General features: G+C 45.0%; 1 protein-coding gene across 2 annotated transcripts in view; it reads left to right on the top strand.

Moving 5' to 3' along the window:
• Window positions 1–17,466, top strand: part of NOTCH2 (notch receptor 2) — a 167,227-nt gene extending 149,761 nt beyond the window's left edge. For both annotated transcript variants that reach the window (XM_035252644.3, XM_035252643.3), the window contains 11 exons: window positions 2,110–2,222; window positions 2,917–3,422; window positions 4,771–5,118; window positions 5,931–6,073; window positions 6,261–6,471; window positions 6,907–7,003; window positions 8,601–8,769; window positions 9,389–9,690; window positions 10,759–10,906; window positions 11,561–11,658; window positions 12,882–17,466. In XM_035252644.3, coding sequence (XP_035108535.1) covers window positions 2,110–2,222; window positions 2,917–3,422; window positions 4,771–5,118; window positions 5,931–6,073; window positions 6,261–6,471; window positions 6,907–7,003; window positions 8,601–8,769; window positions 9,389–9,690; window positions 10,759–10,906; window positions 11,561–11,658; window positions 12,882–14,267 — 3,521 coding nt within the window. In that variant the 3' untranslated portion in view covers window positions 14,268–17,466. The remainder of the gene's footprint in view (window positions 1–2,109; window positions 2,223–2,916; window positions 3,423–4,770; window positions 5,119–5,930; window positions 6,074–6,260; window positions 6,472–6,906; window positions 7,004–8,600; window positions 8,770–9,388; window positions 9,691–10,758; window positions 10,907–11,560; window positions 11,659–12,881) is intronic.
• The last annotated feature ends 5,500 nt before the right edge of the window (window positions 17,467–22,966 follow it).

Here is a 22,966-nt window from a genome sequence, read left to right as displayed (position 1 = left end):
GTATATTGAAAGTAGTGAATAATATAACATTTTTTAATTGTGGCAAAACATCCGAAACCTAAAATTTATCGTCTGAATTATTTTAAAATATACAGTTTAGTGGCATTTATTTTTAGTACATTGACATTGCTCTTCCACCGTCACCACCATTCATTCACGGAACTCTCTTCACCTGAAGAAAATGACATTTTGTTTTAAGGAACCTTACGTCTAACTCTGGTTTCTTCATCCTTCCTCCTTTGACATTACATATAGTAGCTTGAATTACCGGGTAGTTCCCAACACCATGATCTTTCCACTCCTAAGACTCAGAGAAGCTTAGGACCCTGCTTAGATACTTAAAGGGAGCAGGTCCAAATTCAAATGTGTTTAACCAAAGATCAGTTGATGCAGCTATGAAATGAAAAGTTGCAGCGGTCACAAGTAACGCCCTGCCCAGGGAAGCCCTGGTCATGTTCCTGCTCTGTTCTCAAGCTTCTTTCTTTCATAACAGGACATGAAGATGACCTCACCCTGCCTCAGAATAGAGGTCTTATCGCAAGAACTTACTAGTTACTTCTGGAGAGGGCAGCATGGAGACTTTTGGAAACTAAAATAGTTGTTTATATCCAGATGTGGCAGGATACTCAGATTTGAAATTTATCATGCATTTCCTGGGGTCTGTAGTTGTATTTCTTTTAGGGAGGGTGTGATCAGGTTCCTTGGGAGTCAGAAAATAGGCTATAGTCGTCTGTTTACAAACAGTTCATCAAGCGGAACCTGCTGTATCCTGAGCCCATCTTCAGCCATCTTTCCTTCCAGCTTTAAAGATATGCTGCCTTACAGTCTTGGAATTTTATGAAGAATGAGAGGGATTCTGCAGCCTGGAAGTTCCCTACATACACTAACATCAAAAGAGAAATAATCCATTATGAACTTCATAACTATTGAGGCAATATGGGACAGAATAAGTATGAACAGTCTGTCCACAGCCTCGTATTGGCCAAACTGCACTTGGAAAGCCGAAGAAGCAAAACTGGCTCCTTTTTCTTTCATTGGCTCTGAGGCTTTTTTCTCTGGGAACACTGACAAACATTTACAAAGTCAGGGGGAAGCAGGAGAAGGAAGGAATGGAGACCGTTTTGAATTAGTATCCCATAGCCAGGAAGTCGTGCTAGTGCATTTTCCACATTTGTGAATGAAAAAGAAATCACTTGAACACATTGAGCCAGTTATTGTGGGAAGCTGTGGTAGAGATGAACAGCGAGAGACTGGTGGTCCACCAAGCTGTGTCCATGTGGTGGCTGCTTTTGGTTAGCGGCTGCTGCTGCGATTTAAAGAGACAAACATCTATACCTCTGGCTGCTTGATCTGGTGGGCCAAAAACATTACTATTTTTACTTCATTTTTAAAGCTACCTTTTCTTTCCTAAGTGACCGCAGGCCAGATGGGGCCTACCTTCTGCTGTTGGCCAGGAGTCCCAGCTGTGCGGTGCCCTCGTCTCCTCCATGGTTCCGGTTGCCTTATTCTTTATCTTGGAGCAGTGGCCCCCAGGGGCCTGCTGTTTTAGAACTATTCCTAGAGGAAGTTAACTTCAGGAAAATTAAGCTGCGTTTTAGGGAATACCAGTTAGGTTACAGAAAGGCCACAAAGTGATTGAAACGAGGTATATCGCAGATGAGAGTTCTCTGTACTGCAAATCACCATTTAAATATATGGGCCTGGTATTGGCCTGGTGTAGCCTCTCCTATGAAGTAGATGACATTAACAAAATGCGGCAAATGGTTTTTTAACTGTTTCCTGAAACGTATGAAATCTAGTGACTTCGAAAAGCTGAAGTGCAATTTCTTGTTTTTTTGAGGGCATTTAAGTCACTTTTCTCACCCATCCTGTTGTGTGAGTTGGTGCTTACTGTGTAGGCAAGACAGAGGAAGGAACTGGCCTGAGCCAGTGATGGGCCAGGCATGTGGAGACCCAGCGAGTGTTTCCTTCCTTTGCTCAGATTGCCACAGGCGTAGGACTGAACTCACACCCTTGCTCCACCTATGGGTGCTTCCTATCCCAGCAAAGTTTGGTCAGTAACTTGGAATGACTACTTCTGCCTTTTAAAACCCATTTTTATTTTCTGAGGCCGGCACTGTGAAACCTTCATCGATGTGTGTCCCCAGATGCCCTGCCTGAATGGAGGGACTTGTGCTGTGGCCAGCAACATGCCTGATGGTTTCATTTGCCGTTGTCCCCCGGTAAGTGCCCTGTTGCTCATAAGGGGCATTCTCTCTTCCATACAATATCTGTGACAAAACTGAGATCAAACCTGGTTTTATCAAGCTTTGAAATGAGATTTATCAATTGTAGATCTTTCAGAAGAAAATGCTTGGGTTTTTCCATTTAAAGCTGTTTATAAACAACAGAACAAAACAAAAAACAACCTAATTAAATAAAAAGAACTGTTTAGACACTTCCTGAAACAGTGAACTTCCCAGTCCGTGACTGTCAGGCTTAAGAAAAACTAAGGGGAAACCACACAAAGTGGTGGAATGCCCCCTTGATGATAGGGCTGATGTTTTTGACTTCTCGGCCCCATGCTGGCGGGGAGTCTCACTGCCCCGCTTGTGCCGGAGTTGGTGGAAACGTTGCTCTGCTGTTCTTTAGCGGGAACCATTTGGAAGCAAGTTGTCTCTTGAACCAGAGGGAAGCTTAATTTTAGCTCTTTGCTCTACCCAGCCTTTTATCATTGCCAGAGACTGAGACCTCCCCAAAACAAGAGATCCCTATGCCTGGGGAGGTGCTGAAATGAAACCTGTCTAGTAACCTTGGCTTGGGCTGAGCAGGAAGTACAGAAGGGAGTGAGATGTGGAGGTTTTCTAGAAACCCGAAACTTCCAATGTGACTGTTTCCCTACCAATGCCATCCTTATTTCCTCACTGATTTCCACAGGGATTTTCCGGGGCAAGATGCCAGAGCAGCTGTGGACAAGTGAAATGTAAGAAAGGGGAGCAGTGTGTGCACACCGCCTCTGGACCCCGCTGCTTCTGCCCCAACCCCCAGGACTGTGAGTCAGGCTGTGCCAGTAGCCCCTGCCAGCACGGGGGCAGCTGCCACCCTCAGCGCCAGCCTCCTTTTTACTCCTGCCAGTGCACCCCACCATTCTGGGGCAGCCTCTGTGAACTCTACACGGTGCCCCCCAGCACCCCTCCTGCCACCTGTCTGAGCCAGTATTGTGCTGACAAAGCTCGGGATGGCGTCTGCGATGAGGCCTGCAACAGCCATGCCTGCCAGTGGGATGGGGGTGACTGTTCTCTCACCATGGAGAACCCCTGGGCCAACTGCTCCTCCCCGCTTCCCTGCTGGGATTATATCAACAACCAGTGTGACGAGCTGTGCAACACGGCCGAGTGCCTGTTTGACAACTTTGAATGCCAGGGGAACAGCAAGACATGCAAGTAAGAGCTTCACGTTCTCCAGAAGCTGCAGGGGACTGTCACTAACACACTTGAGTTTCCGGTTCTTGCTCCTAACCACTCCAGTGCTTCAGCCTCAGCCGCCTCTGCTTTTCAGATGGTGCCAGCCTTGTCCCATCGCGCACTACCCTGTGCTCTCCCTTGCTGACAGAGGGCCAGGAATGCTCATTGCATAGTGACCCTCTCTCTCTGCCTATCTCTGCCTTCTCACCTGCTGCCTTCGTGACCTCCTGGGGGATATAACTTTTGGAAGTGGTGTTTCCCACTTCAGGCAGCCTCTCACATAACCTGCCTGCAGGCTGGATGGAAAGGTCTGTATCTCTCTCTTCACCCCATGTCTTTCCCTAAGACTGTTTTTCCCCACCCAGATTTATCTGGAAGCATGAATTAGATTAGGCCTGTGACCCCTCCTGGTCTTCCCTGTTACAGTTACAGGATGCTGTATGGTTTAGGTAGGAACTTTCCTGTTAACTAGCCATTCCATCGAATGTGATCCTAGTGAATTCTCGACAGCCCGCGAGGCCTTAGTATCACTAACATTCTTTCAGAGGTGAGAGAACTTAGGCCCAAGGGTTAAAGAACTTGCCAAAGCTAGTTATTTTGTTGACTTTTGATTTCATTGACTTTTGACTGCGCTGGCATGAAAAGTTGTACCAATTAGTACAAATATCAAGGGGGAGGGGATGAGGAGAGGACAGTACAGATGAAATAGTTTGTACATCAAATCATATACGTTCTAATTCCTTTTGCAAATATTGAAAGAGACTGTACCAGTAAGATACGGTGTCCTATAAGGACATAACCACTCGCTTTTACCTTCTGTATTTGGGGTTCACTCTTGAAAGGGAAAGAAATGGGTCATGTTAATATGGTTCTCTGTATGGCAGCTCTCAATGGTTCAGGGCTATTTATCAAGTTTCTAGAGGCATCTTTCACTTCCTAAAGCCCATTGTTACCTTACTGGAGATAGTGGATACAAAGCAGAGAAAGCACGAACCAGGTTAACTTCCGTTCATATACGCAGCTTTGTTTGAAAAGCTGACGTAACAGGATTGTAAGCTGCCTGGGGGCCCCTGAGCTCCTGCAGCATAGCGAGTGCAGTGTTGTTCTCATTTAAGAAGTACTCAACAAGGATAAGTGGCGTATCCTGTATGTGCTCTGTGACATCAGGGATAGGAGATGTGAAGAAGGTTTCGTGGGGCCTTTGGGCCCTGATAGGAGCCACAGTCAAATGGGTAGGAAAATCCACAGTAAAATCCAAATGTAAAACCAAATAGAGCTCTAGTCTAATCTGAGCCCTTTTGTCTGTTCTCTGCTTCTCCTGACCTAGGTATGACAAATACTGTGCAGACCACTTCAAAGACAACCACTGTGACCAGGGGTGCAACAGTGAGGAGTGTGGCTGGGATGGGCTGGATTGTGCTGCTGACCAGCCTGAGAACCTGGCAGAGGGTACCCTGGTGATTGTGGTGTTGTTGCCACCTGAACAACTGCTCCAGGATGTCCGCAGCTTCTTGCGGGCACTGGGCACCCTGCTTCACACCAACTTGCGCATTAAGCGGGACTCCAAGGGGGAACCTATGGTGTACCCCTATTATGGTGAGAAGTCAGCTGCCATGAAGAAACAGAGGATGACACGCAGGTCCCTTCCTGGTGAACAAGAACAGGAGGTGGCTGGGTAGGTATTTGGTTTCTGAACGTCAAGGGTAATTTTATGAAGCCAGGCACTTTGATATATAGCACAAGTCATAATTCAGCCTGTAGAAATGCAAAGATCAGACAAACAGAGTGGCCCACCACTAAGATAAACCCATTACCCCAGTACTTTATGTTTAAGTCTAAAGATGTGCCTTGATCTTGGGGTCCTGAAAAGTGGGCTGGGGTACACAGGAGCAAGATGTCTGGAAGGCCTCCTCAGATGCCACAATTTATAACCTTTTGCCAGACTTGCCTCAAATCCCTTTATCAGTGACGTTCCTTTTTGCATTAATGATTGACTTACTGTCAAGGCTCTTCTTGAGAGTATATGTCTCTGACACGGGTAATGATCTTCAGTTGCTCTGTCATTCACACCTCACTCTTTGTTGGTATATTCTCAAACATAACCCTCCAACTAGCTGAGATAACAATGCAGAGACAAAGGAAAATAAGGACTAAAAATGCACAGGGGTGTGTTTCTAAAGTAGCACTAAGTACCACTGAGTGGGTAGGAGAGAGTAGAAGAAGACCACTGAAACCTTCAGGAGGAAAGCACTGGAGACCAGCTTCTCACTTTGTCATGCATTGCCTCAGCCAGACTAAGGAAGGTGGGACATCCTCTATGTGGGAATTAGTGTCTTAGTTTCTGAGTTATGTCTTATGGCAGCATCCCAGAGGTGGGGACCTGATGCTGAAGGGGAGGAAGGAAGGCTCTCATCAGCCTTTATGACACATTCTGCCTGACCTGCACTCTTCTGCTTTCCTTCCCACTTCTCCCTTGGCATCCAACAGCTCTAAAGTCTTTCTGGAAATTGACAACCGCCAGTGTGTTCAAGACTCAGACCACTGCTTCAAGAACACAGATGCAGCAGCAGCTCTCCTAGCCTCTCACGCCATACAGGGGACCCTGTCATACCCTCTCGTGTCTGTCATCAGTGAGTAGCACTGGTGTTAAGGGGAAAGGTGGCGGGGGGACAGTGTCAATTGGGGGCATAATTTTCATTATGCAGTCCTCTTTTTTCAGGACTGGTGAGGTCAGAGTTGTCCTGTAAATGAGTCTAATGCTGACATGGAGAGGTTGATGTTTTATTCAGCACTTTCCCTGTCTCTGTGGACTTTCAGGTGAATCCCCGGCTCCAGAACGCACTCAGCTCCTCTATCTTCTTGCTGTTGCCGTGGTCATCATTCTGTTTATTATTCTGCTGGGGGTGATCATGGCAAAACGAAAGCGTAAGCATGGCTCTCTGTGGCTGCCTGAAGGTTTCACTCTTCGCCGAGATGCAAGCAATCACAAGCGTCGTGAGCCAGTGGGACAGGACGCTGTGGGGCTGAAGTAAGAGGCATTGCCAGGAAGCCGCCTTTCTCAGTACAGATGGGGATAGACTTGATGTGTGACTAGAGAAGTGTGTCTTACTGAATCGTGATTCTACATTCTAAGCTTTGCACTGACCATGATGCTCAATGCCTTAGGAGTGACTGAAACCACAGTCAGAGCCTGGGTGCATCTGTTCTGTGCATATCATCGCAGTGCTGCCCAGCTTCTGTGTTGAGGTGCACTTCTGTTTTAAGCTCTCGCTCAGTGGGAAGGGAAAGGATGAATGCCGAGGGGTTGTCACAAGAATACTGCCTGTCCATCTTCTCTGGGCCAAGACCCTGCAAAATTGTATTATAGCCATGGGAGTATGTCATGGTGGAAAGTGTTGAAAACCACTGTGTTAGTTTATGACATAACCACCATTCTTATGTTTCCTTTTTATAATCCTGTTAGAAATCTCTCAGTGCAAGTCTCGGAAGCTAACCTAATTGGTTCTGGAACAAGTGAACACTGGGTCGATGATGAAGGGCCCCAGTCAAAGAAAGTGAAGGTGAGGTGTCCGTGAAGGTGAGGTGCCCGTGAAGGTGGGGTGCCCGTGAAGGTGGGGTGCCCGTGAAGGTGGGGTGCCCGTGAAGGTGGGGTGTTCGTGAAGGTGAGGTGCCCGTGAAGCTGGGGTGTCCGTGAAGGTGGGGTGCCCGTGAAGGTGGGGTGCCCGTGAAGGTGAGGTGCCTGTGAAGGTGGGGTGCCCGTGAAGGTGGGGTGCCCGTGAAGGTGGGGTGTTCGTGAAGGTGAGGTGCCCATGAAGCTGGGGTGTCCATGAAGGTGGGGTGTCCGTGAAGGTGAGGTGCCCGTGAAGCTGGGGTGTCCATGAAGCTGAGGTGCCCGTGGTAGAACCAGCATTGCCAGCCATTATCTGGTTGCATTTCAAATTTCTGTCTTTTAGCTCCAGAGTGTCGTGAAACAGAGGAAAGAGTGATAGTCTTTATACGTTACCCAGTCAATAACTATCCTAGGTTCTCCTAAACAGCAGGAATCCCTAGGTCATTGATGACCTTGGGTTACCTATGTATGCTCCTCAAGACTAACTCTTTAAAAATATTAAAACAAACATGTCCCCTTCCTTTAGTGTCATGCTGGCAAGTAGTCAAGTCAGGACTGGGATGTGTAGATGGCAGTCGCTTCATGGCCACATCTCTCCCTCACCCTTTATGGGCACTTCTCCTTCTATAAGAGAAGATGAAATGAAGCAGTGGAAGAAAGCTGGTGATCATTGACATTGGAGGCTCCTTGAGCCCAGGAAACCAAAACCTTATAAAAGCAAGGGGTAGGCTGGGCAGAGACTAACGTGAAAAAGGAGACCATCCATCCACAGCTGTGCATGGCTAGAGTGTGATGGTGAAGAAAATTGCTTTACTTAATATCAGAACTGGATTCAAGTCTAAAACTCTGCCACGTAGTAGCTGGCAAGTTACTTAACCTCTTTGTGATTATCCTTGCCGGTAAAATGCAGTAATAATAACCCTTTCCTCCATGAGTTGTTGTGTTGGCACGTGTGCCTTACCTACTTTCCACAGCTTTTAAACTATCGTAATTATTATTATGAATAGTCTTTCCCGAGTGCTTACTACGTGTTGGGTGCTATGTTGAGTACAAGGAAGCAACCTTGAACAAAGCTCATTTTCTCTCCACAAGAAGCTTACAGCCTCATGGTAAGGGTGGCCATGTAGTGCTATGTAAGCACTTAATACATGACCAGTTAAGCAGAGTATGGTTTTTAGGGCCAAAAAGAATTAAAGTTTACTTTCTAGTGGAGGCTAGGTAAAAGTGAGAATTGTGTGCTCTGGAGATCTAACGCCTAGAGTTTGGGATGTGGGGAGGGAATTGTCTAGATGACACAGGAGAGGTGAGCAGGAGCCACATCACAAGAGCAGTGGGAAGCCAGGGCTGGGGTGATCCTCTGGAGGGGTAGAAGAGAGGAAACAATAGGCAGTGAGGAGGTGTGGTGGAGGCTCTGGGCAGGTTCTCCTCAGCAGTTTCTGGTGCTGGCCCGGTTGATAGGGAGCTGGAGATGTGGCCTTGATCTCAGAAGAAGACGACCCCATCGATCGATGGCCATGGACACAGCAGCGCCTTGTTTTCACCTTTAGGCTGAAGATGAGGCCTTGCTCTCAGAAGAAGACAACCCTATCGATCGACGGCCGTGGACGCAGCAGCACCTTGAAGCCGCAGACATCCGTAGGACACCATCGCTGGCCCTCACCCCTCCTCAGGCAGAGCAGGAGGTGGATGTGTTGGACGTGAATGTCCGGGGCCCAGGTCAGCACCAGGAAGCCTTCCCCTCTTCACTGTGCTGTCTGCCCATGATTCTACATTGTTGTCCCTGTTTTTGCCCTGTCCAGCCGTATACCCCTTCCCAATTTCACAGACTCTAAATCAGCTTGAGGAAATGAACGTCTAAGGAATGTAGCCATGAAGAAATTAGGAACTCAGAAAGGGAAGGATTTCACCTTGCTTATGTACACTGTGTTGAGACTAAACAGGCAGATAAAATGGGTTAGATTGTACAGGATAGAAAAATAATACCCAAAGCAGAGGATAGAGAGTTGGTTAATATCTTAGGCATATATTAACTGTTGTATTAATATTAGATATTTTTAAATTTCGAGTTAAAATAGCAGCACTTAAACTTGAACAGAAAAACTTGTTTAACTTAGGGAAGAGCCCCCAGCTTAAACAGACTCATGCTTTCCCATTACTCTTTCAGAAATGACGCTATCAGAGGAAAAGGTGGAAGATGTGAAACTAATAACCAGTTACTACAAGAAGTACAGGGAATTCTTTGCCCAGAAGAATAACTTTATTCAAATAGAACTGTTTCAACAATAGGGTTAACTTCCTTCTTCTTGAGTACTTCTGGAATTTTCTATTCCTACAGATGGCTGCACCCCATTGATGTTGGCTTCTCTCCGAGGAGGCAGCTCAGATTTGAGTGATGAAGATGAAGATGCAGAGGACTCTTCTGCTAACATCATCACAGACTTGGTCTACCAGGGTGCCAGCCTTCAGGCCCAGACAGACCGGACTGGTGAGATGGCCCTGCACCTTGCAGCCCGCTACTCACGGGCTGATGCCGCCAAGCGTCTCCTGGATGCAGGTGCAGATGCCAATGCCCAGGACAACATGGGCCGCTGCCCCCTACATGCTGCAGTGGCAGCTGATGCCCAAGGTGTCTTCCAGGTAAAGAACATGAGAAGAGTCACCTGAATAACAAGAATTCCTGGCCAGACGCGGTGGCTCAAGCCTGTAATCCCAGCACTTTGGGAGGCCGAGGCGGGTGGATCACGAGGTCAAGAATTCGAGACCATCCCGGTCAACATGGTGAAACCCCGTCTCTACTAAAAATACAAAAAAAAATTAGCTGGGCATGGTGGCGCGTGCCTGTAATCCCGGCTACTCGGGAGGCTGAGGCAGGAGAATTGCCTGAACCCAGGAGGCGGAGGTTGTGGTGAGCCGAGATCGCGCCATTGCACTCCAGCCTGGGTAACATGAGCGAAACTCCGTCTCAAAAAAAAAAAAAAGAATTCCTGTGGCTCTATAATGTTTTATCTTTCTTAAGGAACTAATATCTCATTGAATTTATTCAGTCATTTAAGAGATTAGGGCGGGCATTAAAGTCATGCTTGCTAGATGGGAAAGCAGGAAAAGAGAGGCAGACAAACTGACCTAGCTCTATATAGGCAGATAGTGATGGAGCCAACTGCAGATAACACCAGTCTTCTGATGATTAGTCAGTGATAATCTGTCGTGCCAAGACGCCTCCCAAATGCATAGATTAGATGCGAGTGAAACCTGGTCAGGAGCCTTTGACTAGTGTCAGCTACTTCTTACGGATTTGCCTATGTGGGCTTCTGGCTGCTCAGTGGCAGTTTTCTTGACATGAGTTCATATTATATTCCTTGATGCCTGTTGGTTTTATCCTTGTGAGGAAATTGGAAGCATTCTGAATCACCTGAGGCTGCACACTGTGACTGAAGTGATACTTCCCCGCATCCCTCTTCTTTCCTGAGAAAGTAGAAGGCTCATCCTTTTACGTTATTTGTTGAGCACCTATTTGTTTATTTGTTCATGTAACAAATATTTGTTGATTGATCATGATAGAATCTTGGGCACAAAGATAAAAAGATTTTCCCTCCCCTCCAGGAACCTGCAATATAGCCTCAGCTCTGATGCCCTTGTTTCTTCTCGGAGTCTCATTGTTTTCCTTCATCTAGGTGACTCTCTTCTCTGTACTTTCTCCTCTTCTAGATTCTGATTCGCAACCGAGTAACTGATCTAGATGCCAGGATGAATGATGGTACTACACCCCTGATCCTGGCTGCCCGCCTGGCTGTGGAGGGAATGGTGGCAGAACTGATCAACTGCCAAGCAGATGTGAATGCAGTGGATGACCATGGTAGGAATGGAAGGCAGGGATTCGGATTCTTACCTGCAAGGCATGCTTCTGAGGAGGGGAATGGTTACATGACCCTTAAAGAACTGTCTCAGATCCAAGTACATTGGAGATTCACTTACCCGTTCATTCATGCATTCATTCATTCTTCCTTCAACATGTTGAGCTCAGAGATCCAAGCCAGTAGGAGATCTCCAGTTAAAATGAGGGATTTTTAATGACGGTTCTTGGACCTCAAAGCAGATACATGAAAGGTTTGCCTGTGTAGTTTCCTAGGTAGACCATTCTTGATTTGAGGATTTATGAGAGCTGACTTCTCTAGGAGAGTTGTGGGATATTCTCAATATAAATTCTGACATGTAATATTTAGGTTTTTGTCTTCAGTATGTAACGGGGTGGATTCTGCCAGGTAGTAGGCATTAATACCTCATACAAGTGATCCTTTCACCTAGAGGTCTTCTGCAGGATAGGTAACCTATACTGAAGTATTTTTAGAACAGAGGAAGAGGAAGAGATGACTTTGGTTTTTCCTATAGACTCCTGTGGAGAACTGCTTCCTGCTAATCTCTGGGGAGTTTAAGGTTTCATTGGACAAGTCATGGTGCTTTATACTAGGAGTAGGAAATGTCTGCTTATAAAAATGTTTCTTCCCTATAGGAAAATCTGCTCTTCACTGGGCAGCTGCTGTCAATAATGTGGAGGCGACTCTTTTGCTTTTGAAAAATGGGGCCAACCGAGACATGCAGGACAACAAGGTACAGTCTGTGGGCTCTTAGCTTGAGGAGGCTTGTAGCACTGCCTCAGTTATAAGCCCCTTCCTGTTTCTTTTTACAGCTTCTCCTATGATATAGATAGACAAAGACGGAAGCAGTTTGGGCAGACACTGGTTTTGGAGAGCGTGTTAAGGACACTGGGCTTGTCCAGGCATGTGTCAGGACTCTCTGCCCTCTCAGTACTCAGCTGGCAGTAGGCTGGCTGTGGATAGCTTGGCACACCTTTCTTCTTCCCTGACGTTTCCTTTTTCCAGTTGTCTCTTCTGTTCATACTCACTTCTTTTTCTCTTGTTTTCTTTCTTTTTTCCCTTCCTCTTTTTTTTTTTTTTTCTATCCTTGGATACCCTGATGTTTTCCTGTTTGGTTTTCTCCCTCTGAGTTTTTTTTTTTTTTTTTGAGACGGAGTTTCACTCTTGTTACCCAGGCTGGAGTGCAATGGTGCGATCTTGGCTCACCGCAACCTCCGCCTCCTGGGTTCAAGCAATTCTCCTGCCTCAGCCTCCTGAGTAGCTGGGATTACAGGCACGCGCCACCATGCCCAGCTAATTTTTTGTAACTTTAGTAGAGACGGGGTTTCACCATGTTGACCAGGATGGTCTCGATCTGTTGACCTCATGATCCACCCGCCTCGGCCTCCCAAAGTGCTGGGATTACAGGCGTGAGCCACCGCGCCCGGCCCCCTCTGAGTTGTTTGTCCTGCTTCCTTCTCTTGTTCATCTTCTCTCAGTTTTCTTCATTTTTCTTATCTTAGTCCTTTCTTGCACATGTTTTGTCTCTTCTTTCTTTCACTCTTTCCCTTATTTTTCCCAGTTTTGTGCATGCCTTAGTTTCTTCTCTTCCTATCTTTCTTATTTCTAAATCCTTTTCCTTTTAGAACCTTATTTTGATAAGCCCAGAACTGTTTTAACTGAGTCTCCGGCTCAGAGTCATGCTTTATGCTATGAATTCCCAACTAAAGAGATATTCCCTCCAAGGGGCAAAATTGTTTTTTGAGGAGAGGTGAAATAATCTTACTCTTTTTATGTATAAATCACAGATATACATTCAGTACATGGTAGGGGCACAGCCTTTCTGTGGTATTAGTATTTCATGCGGGAGATAATTAGGAAAACATGTCTAAGGGGGTGATAATAAAAAAGATTGAAAAACACTGCTGTATTCTCAAGTGTCATTAATATGTGTTCTGTGATGGGCCTTTCCTATAGGAAGAGACACCTCTGTTTCTTGCTGCCCGGGAGGGGAGCTACGAAGCAGCCAAGATCCTGTTAGACCATTTTGCCAATCGAGACATCACAGACCACATGGATCGTCTGCCCCGCGATGTGGCTCGGGACCGCATGCACCATGACATCGTGCGCCTCCTGGATGAGTACAATGTGACCCCAAGCCCTCCAGGCACTGTGTTGACTTCTGCTCTCTCACCTGTCATCTGTGGGCCCAACAGATCTTTCCTCAGCCTGAAGCACACCCCAATGGGCAAGAAGTCTAGACGGCCCAGTGCCAAGAGTACCATGCCCACTAGCCTCCCTAACCTTGCCAAGGAAGCCAAGGAAGCCAAGGGTAGTAGGAGGAAGAAGTCTGTCAGTGAGAAGGTCCAACTCTCCGAGAGTTCTGTAACTCTATCCCCTGTTGATTCCCTAGAATCGCCTCACACATACGTGTCTGACACCACATCCTCTCCACTGATTACATCCCCTGGGATCTTGCAGGCTTCACCCAACCCTATGTTGGCCACTGCCGCCCCTCCTGCCCCAGTCCATGCCCAGCATGCACTGTCTTTTTCTAACCTTCATGAAATACAGCCTTTGGCGCATGGGGCCAGCACCGTGCTTCCCTCAGTGAGCCAGTTGCTGTCCCACCACCACATTGTGCCCCCAGGCAGTGGCAGTGCTGGAAGCTTGGGTAGGCTCCATCCAGTCCCAGTCCCAGCAGATTGGATGAACCGCATGGAGGTGAATGAGACCCAGTACAATGAGATGTTTGGTATGGTCCTGGCTCCAGCTGAGGGCACCCACCCTGGCATAGCTCCCCAGAGCAGGCCACCTGAAGGGAAGCACATAACCACCCCTCGGGAGCCCTTGCCCCCCATTGTGACTTTCCAGCTCATCCCTAAAGGCAGTATTGCCCAGCCAGCGGGGGCTCCCCAGCCTCAGTCCACCTGCCCTCCAGCTGTTGCAGGTCCCCTGCCCACCATGTACCAGATTCCAGAAATGGCCCGTTTGCCCAGTATGGCTTTCCCTACTGCCATGATGCCCCAGCAGGATGGGCAGGTAGCTCAGACCATTCTCCCAGCCTATCATCCTTTCCCAGCCTCTGTGGGCAAGTACCCCACACCCCCTTCACAGCACAGTTATGCTTCCTCAAATGCTGCTGAGCGAACACCCAGTCACAGTGGTCACCTCCAGGGTGAGCATCCCTACCTGACACCATCCCCAGAGTCTCCCGACCAGTGGTCAAGTTCATCACCCCACTCTGCTTCTGACTGGTCAGATGTGACCACCAGCCCTACCCCTGGGGGTGCTGGAGGTCAGCGGGGACCTGGGACACATATGTCTGAGCCACCACACAACAACATGCAGGTTTATGCGTGAAAGAGGCTGCCTCCAGTGTAGAGACATAACTGCCTTTTGTAAATGCTGCTGAGGAACAAATGAAGGTCATCCGGGAGAGAAATGAAGAAATCTCTGGAGCCAGCTTCTAGAGGTAGGAAAGAGAAGATGCTCTTATCATTCACGTAATGCAGGAGAAGCAATTCATCAGTTTAACTGGATATCTGCAAGGCTTATTGGGGGCATGGCTCCTAATAATCAAGACAAGTTCATGGAAATGCAAGATGAATACAAGCCTTGGGGCCGTGTTTACTGTCTTCTATTTGGAGAGTAAGATGGATGCTCATTGAAGCCCAGGCATTCTTGCCGCTTGGACTGCGCTTTAAACCCTTTGGGCTTCTGCCATATCCATGAGAAGATTCTACACTAGAGTCCTGTTGGGAATTGTGCCCGGAATTCTGCCTGAATTGACCTACGCATCTTCTCCTCCTTGGACATTCTTTTGTCTTCATTTGGTGCTTTCGATTTTGCACCTCTCCGTGATTCTGGTTCTACCAGCATGTAATAGGGTCAGACCTTTGTGCTTTTCATCATTCTGGCCCAGGAAAGAGACTTCAGCTTCCTTTCCCCTCCTGTCTTCCCAGCACCCCATGGAGTCTCCCAGGGGTTCCTTTGGTTCGGTTCTCAGCATAAGCCTTTGAAGTATGTTTCCTTTGCAAATGGACATCCCGTATTGTGTTCTCCGACATATGTCATTCCTAGAGAAAGAAGGGGAGCAGAATATTTTTCTTGAGCAAATTTTGGGGACGGGAGATGCCTTCAAGATGCTGCACCTTAATTTCTCTTGTCTGTGTGCACGTCTTCATATAAACTTTACCAGGAAGAAGGGTATGAGTCTGTTGTTTTTCTGTGAGTGGGCCTGGACAGTGTGAAGTTTTATCCTTGATAGTCTAGTTACTATGATTCTCTCCACTTTTTTTAAACCAGAAAAAGGGTTGGAATGTTAGAATGGCCAAAAGACAAGCCAACTTGTGCAAGTGGCAGAAACCCCCCCGCAGGTGCCCGGCTTCCTGCCGAGGATCTCCTTGACTGCCTGCATGGAACATTTGTCCCAGCTCTGAGCACTCCAGGCCTGTTGCACTCACTCACCCAGCATATGAAACTAGTCTTTGAATTGTTGAGCCTTTCCTTTCATCTCCACAGAAGAAAATGTCTGAAATGTTGTACCCTTGCCATTTAGGACTGACCTTTCCCTAGCCCAAGGGGCCCAGAGACAGTTGTCTTCTTTTTGCCGGGTGATCAGTGTCTACCTCCTGATTATCTTTCTGCTTAAAGGCCTGCTGACCAAGCTTTCTTTCACACTGTGTGGTCTGAGTTACTGGTATACCCCGTATGTTCTCACCGAAGACGACTTTCTGTGTTGAAGTGAAGGAAATGGAAAGTTGGGCTTGTTTTCCAGGGTCTAAGCCCTGTACGAAGGTTGGAAAAGGAGGAACTGTATAGCAGCCCTTGCTGTCTTCAGCTACCATTTCTTTCCTCTGAAGTGGCCATGACATTCCCTTTGGCAGCTAACATAGAAACTCACCAGAACGCTTTCCTTCCGTAGAGTCACCTTCTAGATGATAGTGGACGACAACTCACTGTCGTCATTCTCACGTTCAGACTGCGATCGCCCCTCATCTGGATCCGCGCTCTCTATCCATGTTCTTGGCAACTTCCTGGACTCTCTTTTAATTCCAGAAGCATTTTAGTCAATTGTAGAAAAAGAAGAGTTTTCTTTTTCTTATTCTTGGGCCGGTTAATAATTCGTCCTTGGCTGTGCTGCCGCTTCTGTACAGTGCTGCAGTGCCCACGACACCTGCAGATTAACTTCTGCCTGGGCGTTTTGTAGATATCACGGGTGGATTCCTGACTCTTGCTTTGAATGACAGTTCTCATTGCATGGCTGCAGGTATACATCAGTGCATCCCACTTACCTGATTTGTCTGTCAGTGGCCCCATATGGAAAAGTCTGTTGGCATAATAGTTTACAAATGGTTTTTTCACTCCTATTCAAATTTACTGGACCAACAGAAATAATTAGTCCTGCCCTGAGAGAAGCAGATTAAGTCTGCTCGTTTTCTGCTTTGTTCTTTCCACGTGGCAACAGTCCGTCAGCCTCTTTCACAGTGAACATTTTATCATTCCAAATGGGGACTCTCTGCCCTTGGACCCATTTATTCTTCACAGACGGGGAGAACCCATCTGCATGGACCTCTCTGGACACAGCGTTCCTGCCCCTTCCTGCCCTCCTGCTCCTTCCCCACTTCTGAAAGGATTAGCTGCTGATCCAGCCACTTGGATATTTTATATCCTCCCTTTTCCCTAAGCACAATGTTGGACCAAATTGCTTGTTTCTTTTTCTTGGAATACTTTAATTTGGATCCTTTGGGTTTGGAGAAAGGGATTGTGAAAGCTGTCATTGCAGACAGCAGGTTTCAGTGACAAGGAGGACAACACTGCCTTTCAAACATTTTACTGATCTCTTAGACTTTAAGAACTCTTGAATCTAAAGCGTGGTATCTAATTAAAGGGAAGGTAAGCTGGATAATAACTTTCTCATTTGGATTCTGAATTGGAGACTCAGTTTTTACGAGACACATCTTTTATGCCATGTATAGATCCTCGTCTACCATTTTTGGTTTATTTTTATTTTTACAAATTCTTCCTGTCTTTGACTCCTCTTCTGCCTGCCCTTGGGGATAGGGTTTTGTTTGCCTATTTGCTCCCTCTGTACGTGATGGTGGGGGAGGGAGAGAGTCTGAGAATTAAAGATTTCAGTGTAAGCAGTCAGCTATGATGCTCAAATCCATTGCATCATCTCATTGAATTTGCCAATTTGTGATTCTTGCATAGTAAAGAACCAAAGGTATAATGTTTTGTTGAGAGGTGGTTTGGGGGTTTTGACCCTAACCAATACATTGAATGTATGATGACTATTTGGGAGGACACATTTATGTACCCAGAGGCCCCCACTAATAACTGGTACTATGGCTATTTCCTTGTGTACATTTCTCTTAAAAGTGATATATCTGTTTGTATGAGAAACCCAATAACCAATAAAAATGACCGCATATTCCTGACTAAACATAGTAAGGAAAATGCACACTCTGTTTTTACTTTTCCGTTTCATGCTTAAGGTAGTTAAGATGAAATTTATATGAAAGCATTTTTATCACAAAATAAAAAAGGTTTGCCAAGATCAGTGGTGTTATATTTTTTATTTTCCAATACTGCATCCATGGCCTGGCACTGTTACCTCATGAGATCATAATCTACTGAGAAAAATATTTTCTTTCTGAATCCCACAAAGACTAGCACCAAACTTCTTTTTCTCTTCCTTGAGTTAGATCATAAATAAATGCTTCCGGAAACAAAGCATCTGTCAAAGAGGAAACATCACAGAACTGAGCACTCTTCTGTGCACTAGCCGCAGCTGGTGACAGACAGTTGCTCAGGGACAAGGTGCTTTCCAATGGAAATGGAAAGTAGCTGCTATAGCAGGAATTGGGAATTGGGATATAAATAATAATATTAATTATGCTGTTATGTAAACCATTGATCTGTAACATTCCTCAAGTGAAATTTGTGTAGAACTTAATATGCAGGATAATAAAATGATAGTTTGTGTATAAATTTATAACAAGTTCACATACACTTATTTATAAAGTGAGTGAGATATTTGAACATGAATATTTGGTGTTGATAATATGTATTGCATTAGCAGCTTCATATCAACCCTAAAATCTTATTTCCATTTTCCATTATTTTGCAGAAACTTTCATCAGTCACACATGCATAATTATAAATAACAGTATTTTTTTTATATGTTGGTAACAGTATTCTTTTATAAATGACTTGAAATCTTAGGATATGTTTCTGTTAAGTACATAAAGGAGCTTTGTTCAAGATCTGCACACAAGGTATTAACATAACTTAGCATTAATTGGTCATGCTCAGAATATCTTAATTTTATATAGAACATATTTCAGTCTTCATGTTGGGTTTTAAAATGGTGGAAGAATAAAATGAATCTGAGAGCTAAGGAATGATCACCAGTGCAGGCCGGCCACTCAGAGTTCAAGTTGCTGCTTGCAAACTGGGAAATAAATTGCTTCATGAAAATCTGCTACCGTGGATCCAGGCTGCAGGCCATTATTGGGTGGCTGACCACATCCTGCCCCTGCAATTATAAGTCTTGAATCCTAGCCTATTATACAGGGAGGACTCGGACACTCCAAGACGTGAAGCCAAAAAAGGAGAGCAGGGCTAAAGCAAAGTGCCACCCCATCACAGAGCTGGCGCAGTAGGCTTGGACACCAGGCCATGAGCATGCCAGGAGAGGGGCTACTGCCTCTCAGTCATGTAATTAAGAAGCTTCACAATCCAAGGAGAGGGGCTGGTTCCTTTATCAGAGCAAACTCCTTAATGCCCACCTGCTTTTCAGGATGTGGGCAGTGGGGAACTGTGAGCCTGTTACTGCCTCTGCCACTGTGTCTTTTAGCCACAGGGTATATGAAATGTGTGTGTGTGTGTGACAGAATTTTTCCTTCTTTTGACTTAGCACTTAGAAAAACACATTTAAAATATTTGCACCAGTCAAGTCTCAACCACAAAGTGAGGGCACACTCAAATTAGGATACATCAAAGAGGGCTATTTACAAAGGATTAATTACGAAAGTGTGTGTGAGATACAGGTTTCAACACACAGTAGTGCAGAAACCCCATGCAGAATCAGCAGAGCTATTTCCACTCCTGGGCGCAAAAGGCCAGAGGTCACTAGGACCTGGAAGCAGAGTCTTGTAGAGCACAGGTCCCCAGTCCCTGGACCACGGACTGGATACCATAGTCTTAGGAACTCTTAGGAACCAGGCTGCACAGCAGGAGGCGAGCGGCAGGCAAGCGAGCATGGCTGCCTGACCTCTGCCTCCTGTCCTATCAGCAGTGGCATTAGATTCTCATAGGAGCATGAACCCTACTGTGAACTACACATGTGAGGGATCTAGGTTGTGCCCTCCTTATGAGAATCTAATGCCTGATGATCTGAAATGGAAGAGTTTGATTCAAAAACCATTCCCACCCCCAATCCATGGAAAAATTGTCTTCCTGGTGCCACAAGGTTGGGGACTGCTGCTGTAGAGCAGGCTACCTTAAGAAGAATGCGATTTCCTTCAAAGCACACAGTGGGTCTTAAGCCCTCTCAGAAAGAAACTAGGGTGTAAATGCATACCCTGATCTCATTCCTTCCCTGGGCTTTCTGTTTGCTGACTCCAGGTGGAAGCTGCAAATATGGGAACTGTTGATTAGATCTATCCAGATAGGTCAGCTTTCTGGCAGACAGCTTGGTGGAGAAGGAAAGGAGTGAGTCTGAAGGGGCAAACGTATCATTATCTCAAACAACGTTCTCCCTGCAACTATGATTATTCCTGGGGAATTTCCACTGGTAACCTGTTATTGATGTGTCTGGGCAGAAAGCACAAAGTAAAAGAGTATATGGGTTTAAAATCCTGACTTCTTTTGCTGGTCTAGTAGTGTGTCTCTCCACCACTTTGGCTTGGAGCTCTCGTACTGGAGACAGTCAGCAGCAGTAGGATGGATGAATTCTGGTACATTCATTGAAATGAAATGGGCAACATGCAACAACATGAAGTAAGTTCATCGAAAAACGTCAGGCAAAATAAAGCAGACCCAATACATTCTATCTGATTCCATTATATAAGTTTAGAAAAACCCGACCAATAGTAAATAGATCATCTGAACAGTGGCTGCTTTTTGGGAGAAAGGTCTTGACTGAAGTGAGGAAAAGAATCTTTCTGAAGGGTGAAAGTATGTTGACCTGGGTGGTGATTATGTGAGTGGATACTTATGTAAAACTTCATGTAAAATTTATGCATTCGACTCATGTAAATTATGCTTCAATAAAATGTATCTACAATAACCTAAGAAAGGTACAAGCATCTAATATTGAAATTCATAAAATGTTGATATTTTATTGTACTTATTTCAGATGTTTGAAGATGCGTAATGCTTATGGCTTAAAACTCCTACATTTCATCTTCTAATTCCATTTCCCTCCCTGTTTGTTCCTTCCTCTTTCCTTTCCCAGTTACTTATTGTTATAAATTTGGTCTCTGGGGATTATTTTCGTCTTGAAAACATTGTTATTTGTAATAACTGGTCCATGAAAAAAAATCTGTTATCAAATGCAATTGTATTAAATGTGGAACTCCATTATTGTGAATTTACTTGACTGAGTGAGACAAGCCAGTGCAGTCAGCTTGCCGGGCAGGAGTTCGGGGCCTCAGCTACGTAACTCATTCCCATCTGGGTCATGGCTGCTTTTTGGCACTACCTCGTGACACTTCTGTGTCTCAGCATAAATATATGTGGGATTGATTCTGGGCTTTATAACCTGGCTGAGAATTTTATGAGCTTCAAGAGCCTCATGTAAAACATCACACCTATTTCACGTGCCTATCTGAGAAAATTTAGGCTGGGCAAGCACTGAGATGTAGGGACCCAGCCCTTGCCTCTCTGTCATGCGATCGTCTCACATTTCTCTGTCTCTCCCCTTTCCTCTCTTCTATGACCCCTCTCCCTTGACTCCTTGGAAAGGTTTAAGAAAGTGGATTTGGAAAAGAATAGGCATCAACCACTAATCATGTTACTTCAGAATCTGTGTTACTGTGCCTGTTGTAGAGTTTTACATACAATAATTAGAAAGGGCTTTAAAATGACTATATACCGGGACAACTGAAGAAAACAGAGGAGAACTACCATAAACTATTAGGGATTCAGTAAATAAAACTAACAGAAGAACCACTTGGAGGATGTAATTGAAAAGACCACATTCATAATAGTGCACACATGCACACACATTCAAACACCCCAGTAACCTTAAAAAAATTCAAACTCAGCCGGGCGCGGTGGCTCACGCCTGTAATCCCAGCACTTTGAGAGGCTGAGGCGGGTGGATCACGAGGTCAAGAGATCGAGACCATCCTGGTCAACATGGTGAAACCCCGTCTCTACTAAAAATACAAAAAATTAGCTGGGTACTGGTGGCGCGTGCCTGTAATCCCAGCTACTCGGGAGGCTGAGGCAGGAGAATTGCCTGAACCCAGGAGGCGGAGGTTGCGGTGAGCTGAGATTGCACCATTGCACTCCAGCCTGGGTAACAGGAGCAAAACTCAGTCTCAAAAAAAAAAAAAAAAAAAAAAAAGTAGTCAGCTACAACAGAGAAGTAAACAATACAAAGAAATCAGAAAAACAATTCGGGTTACGAATGAGAAATTTACCATGGAGACAGAGCTCATAAAAAAAGAACCAAACAAAGATTTGGAAACTGAAAAATTCATTGAATGGAATTAAAAATATGTTCAAAACTTCAATAATAGACTAGATCAAGCAGAATAATTTCAGAACTTAAAGACAGATCTTTTGAAGTAACCCAACCAGACAAAAATAAAAGAAAAAGAATTTAAAAGAATGAACAAAGCCCACATGATATTATAGCACACTATTAAGCAACCAAACGTTTAAATTTTTGGTATCTCAGAACGTGAGAGGAAATAGAGATCGAAACCTATTTAACACAACAATAGCTGTAAATTTTCAAAGTCTAGCAAGAGATTTAGACACCCAGATAACAGGAAACTCATAGATCCCCAAATAGATACAATGTAAAAAGGTCTTCTCCATGGCCCATTATACTCAAACTGCCAAAAGTTAAAGACAGAGAATACTAAAAACGGCAAGAGAAAAGTGTCTAGTCACTTACAAGGGAACGCGGCTGATCAGACTAACAGCACATTTCTCAGCAGAAACCTTATAGACCAGAAGATAATTAGATTATATATTCAAGGTGCTGAAAGAAAAAAAATGCCAAGGATACTATACCCAGAAAGTTGTCATTTATAAATGAAAGTAAAATAGTCTTTCCCAGATAAGCAAATGCTGAGGGAATTCACCACCACTAGACAAGGTCTACAAGAAATAATTAAGGAAGTCATATACCCGGAAACAAATGGATGATATCTACCATCATGAAAGCACATTTTATACATTCACACAAAGAAAAGAACAAACACACAAAGAAAAGAAAGGACTCAAATGTTACCAGCAAAGAAAATCAGCAAAGCACCATCACAGTAAGAGAAAGAAAGGAACAAAGGATATACAAAAAACTTGAAATCAATGGATAAAACAATAACAGGAATAAGCCCCTCGCATATCAATAATAATCTTAAATGTAAGCAGATTGAACTTTCCATATAAAACATGTAGACTGGCTAAATGGATTAAAAAACAAAATAAATGCTCCAACTATGTGTTGCCTTCAAACATAGTGAGCGTATTCTTGCTTGATGTGTAAACAAGTTTGTCAGCTAACCTAGGAGTATACCCTTGTAACCAACCGAGTCTCAGCCAATTATAGTAGCTGAACCCTCAGCAAATCCCAGGCTTTAAATTGCCAGATTATGTCCAAATAAAGCAAATATCAAGCTGTACCAATCAGGTAATCCTTGTATGTCATTTCTTTTTTCCTGCTTTTAAGTATAGCTCACCATGTTGAAGGTGGGGGTACTCTGGACTGTTTTTGGTTCAGAATGCTTCCAAGTTCTAAAATCTTTTTCCTGCACAAACGTCATTAAAGTTAACTTGTCTTGGGATTTTCTTTAACAATTGTGAAATATAGCATA

Source organism: Callithrix jacchus, chromosome 7 (genome assembly GCF_049354715.1).
Source record: "Callithrix jacchus isolate 240 chromosome 7, calJac240_pri, whole genome shotgun sequence".
Classification (NCBI taxonomy): Eukaryota; Metazoa; Chordata; class Mammalia; order Primates; family Cebidae; genus Callithrix; species Callithrix jacchus.
The sequence above is the reverse complement of the archived record's forward strand: the minus strand, read 5'-3'. Positions and strand labels throughout refer to the sequence as shown.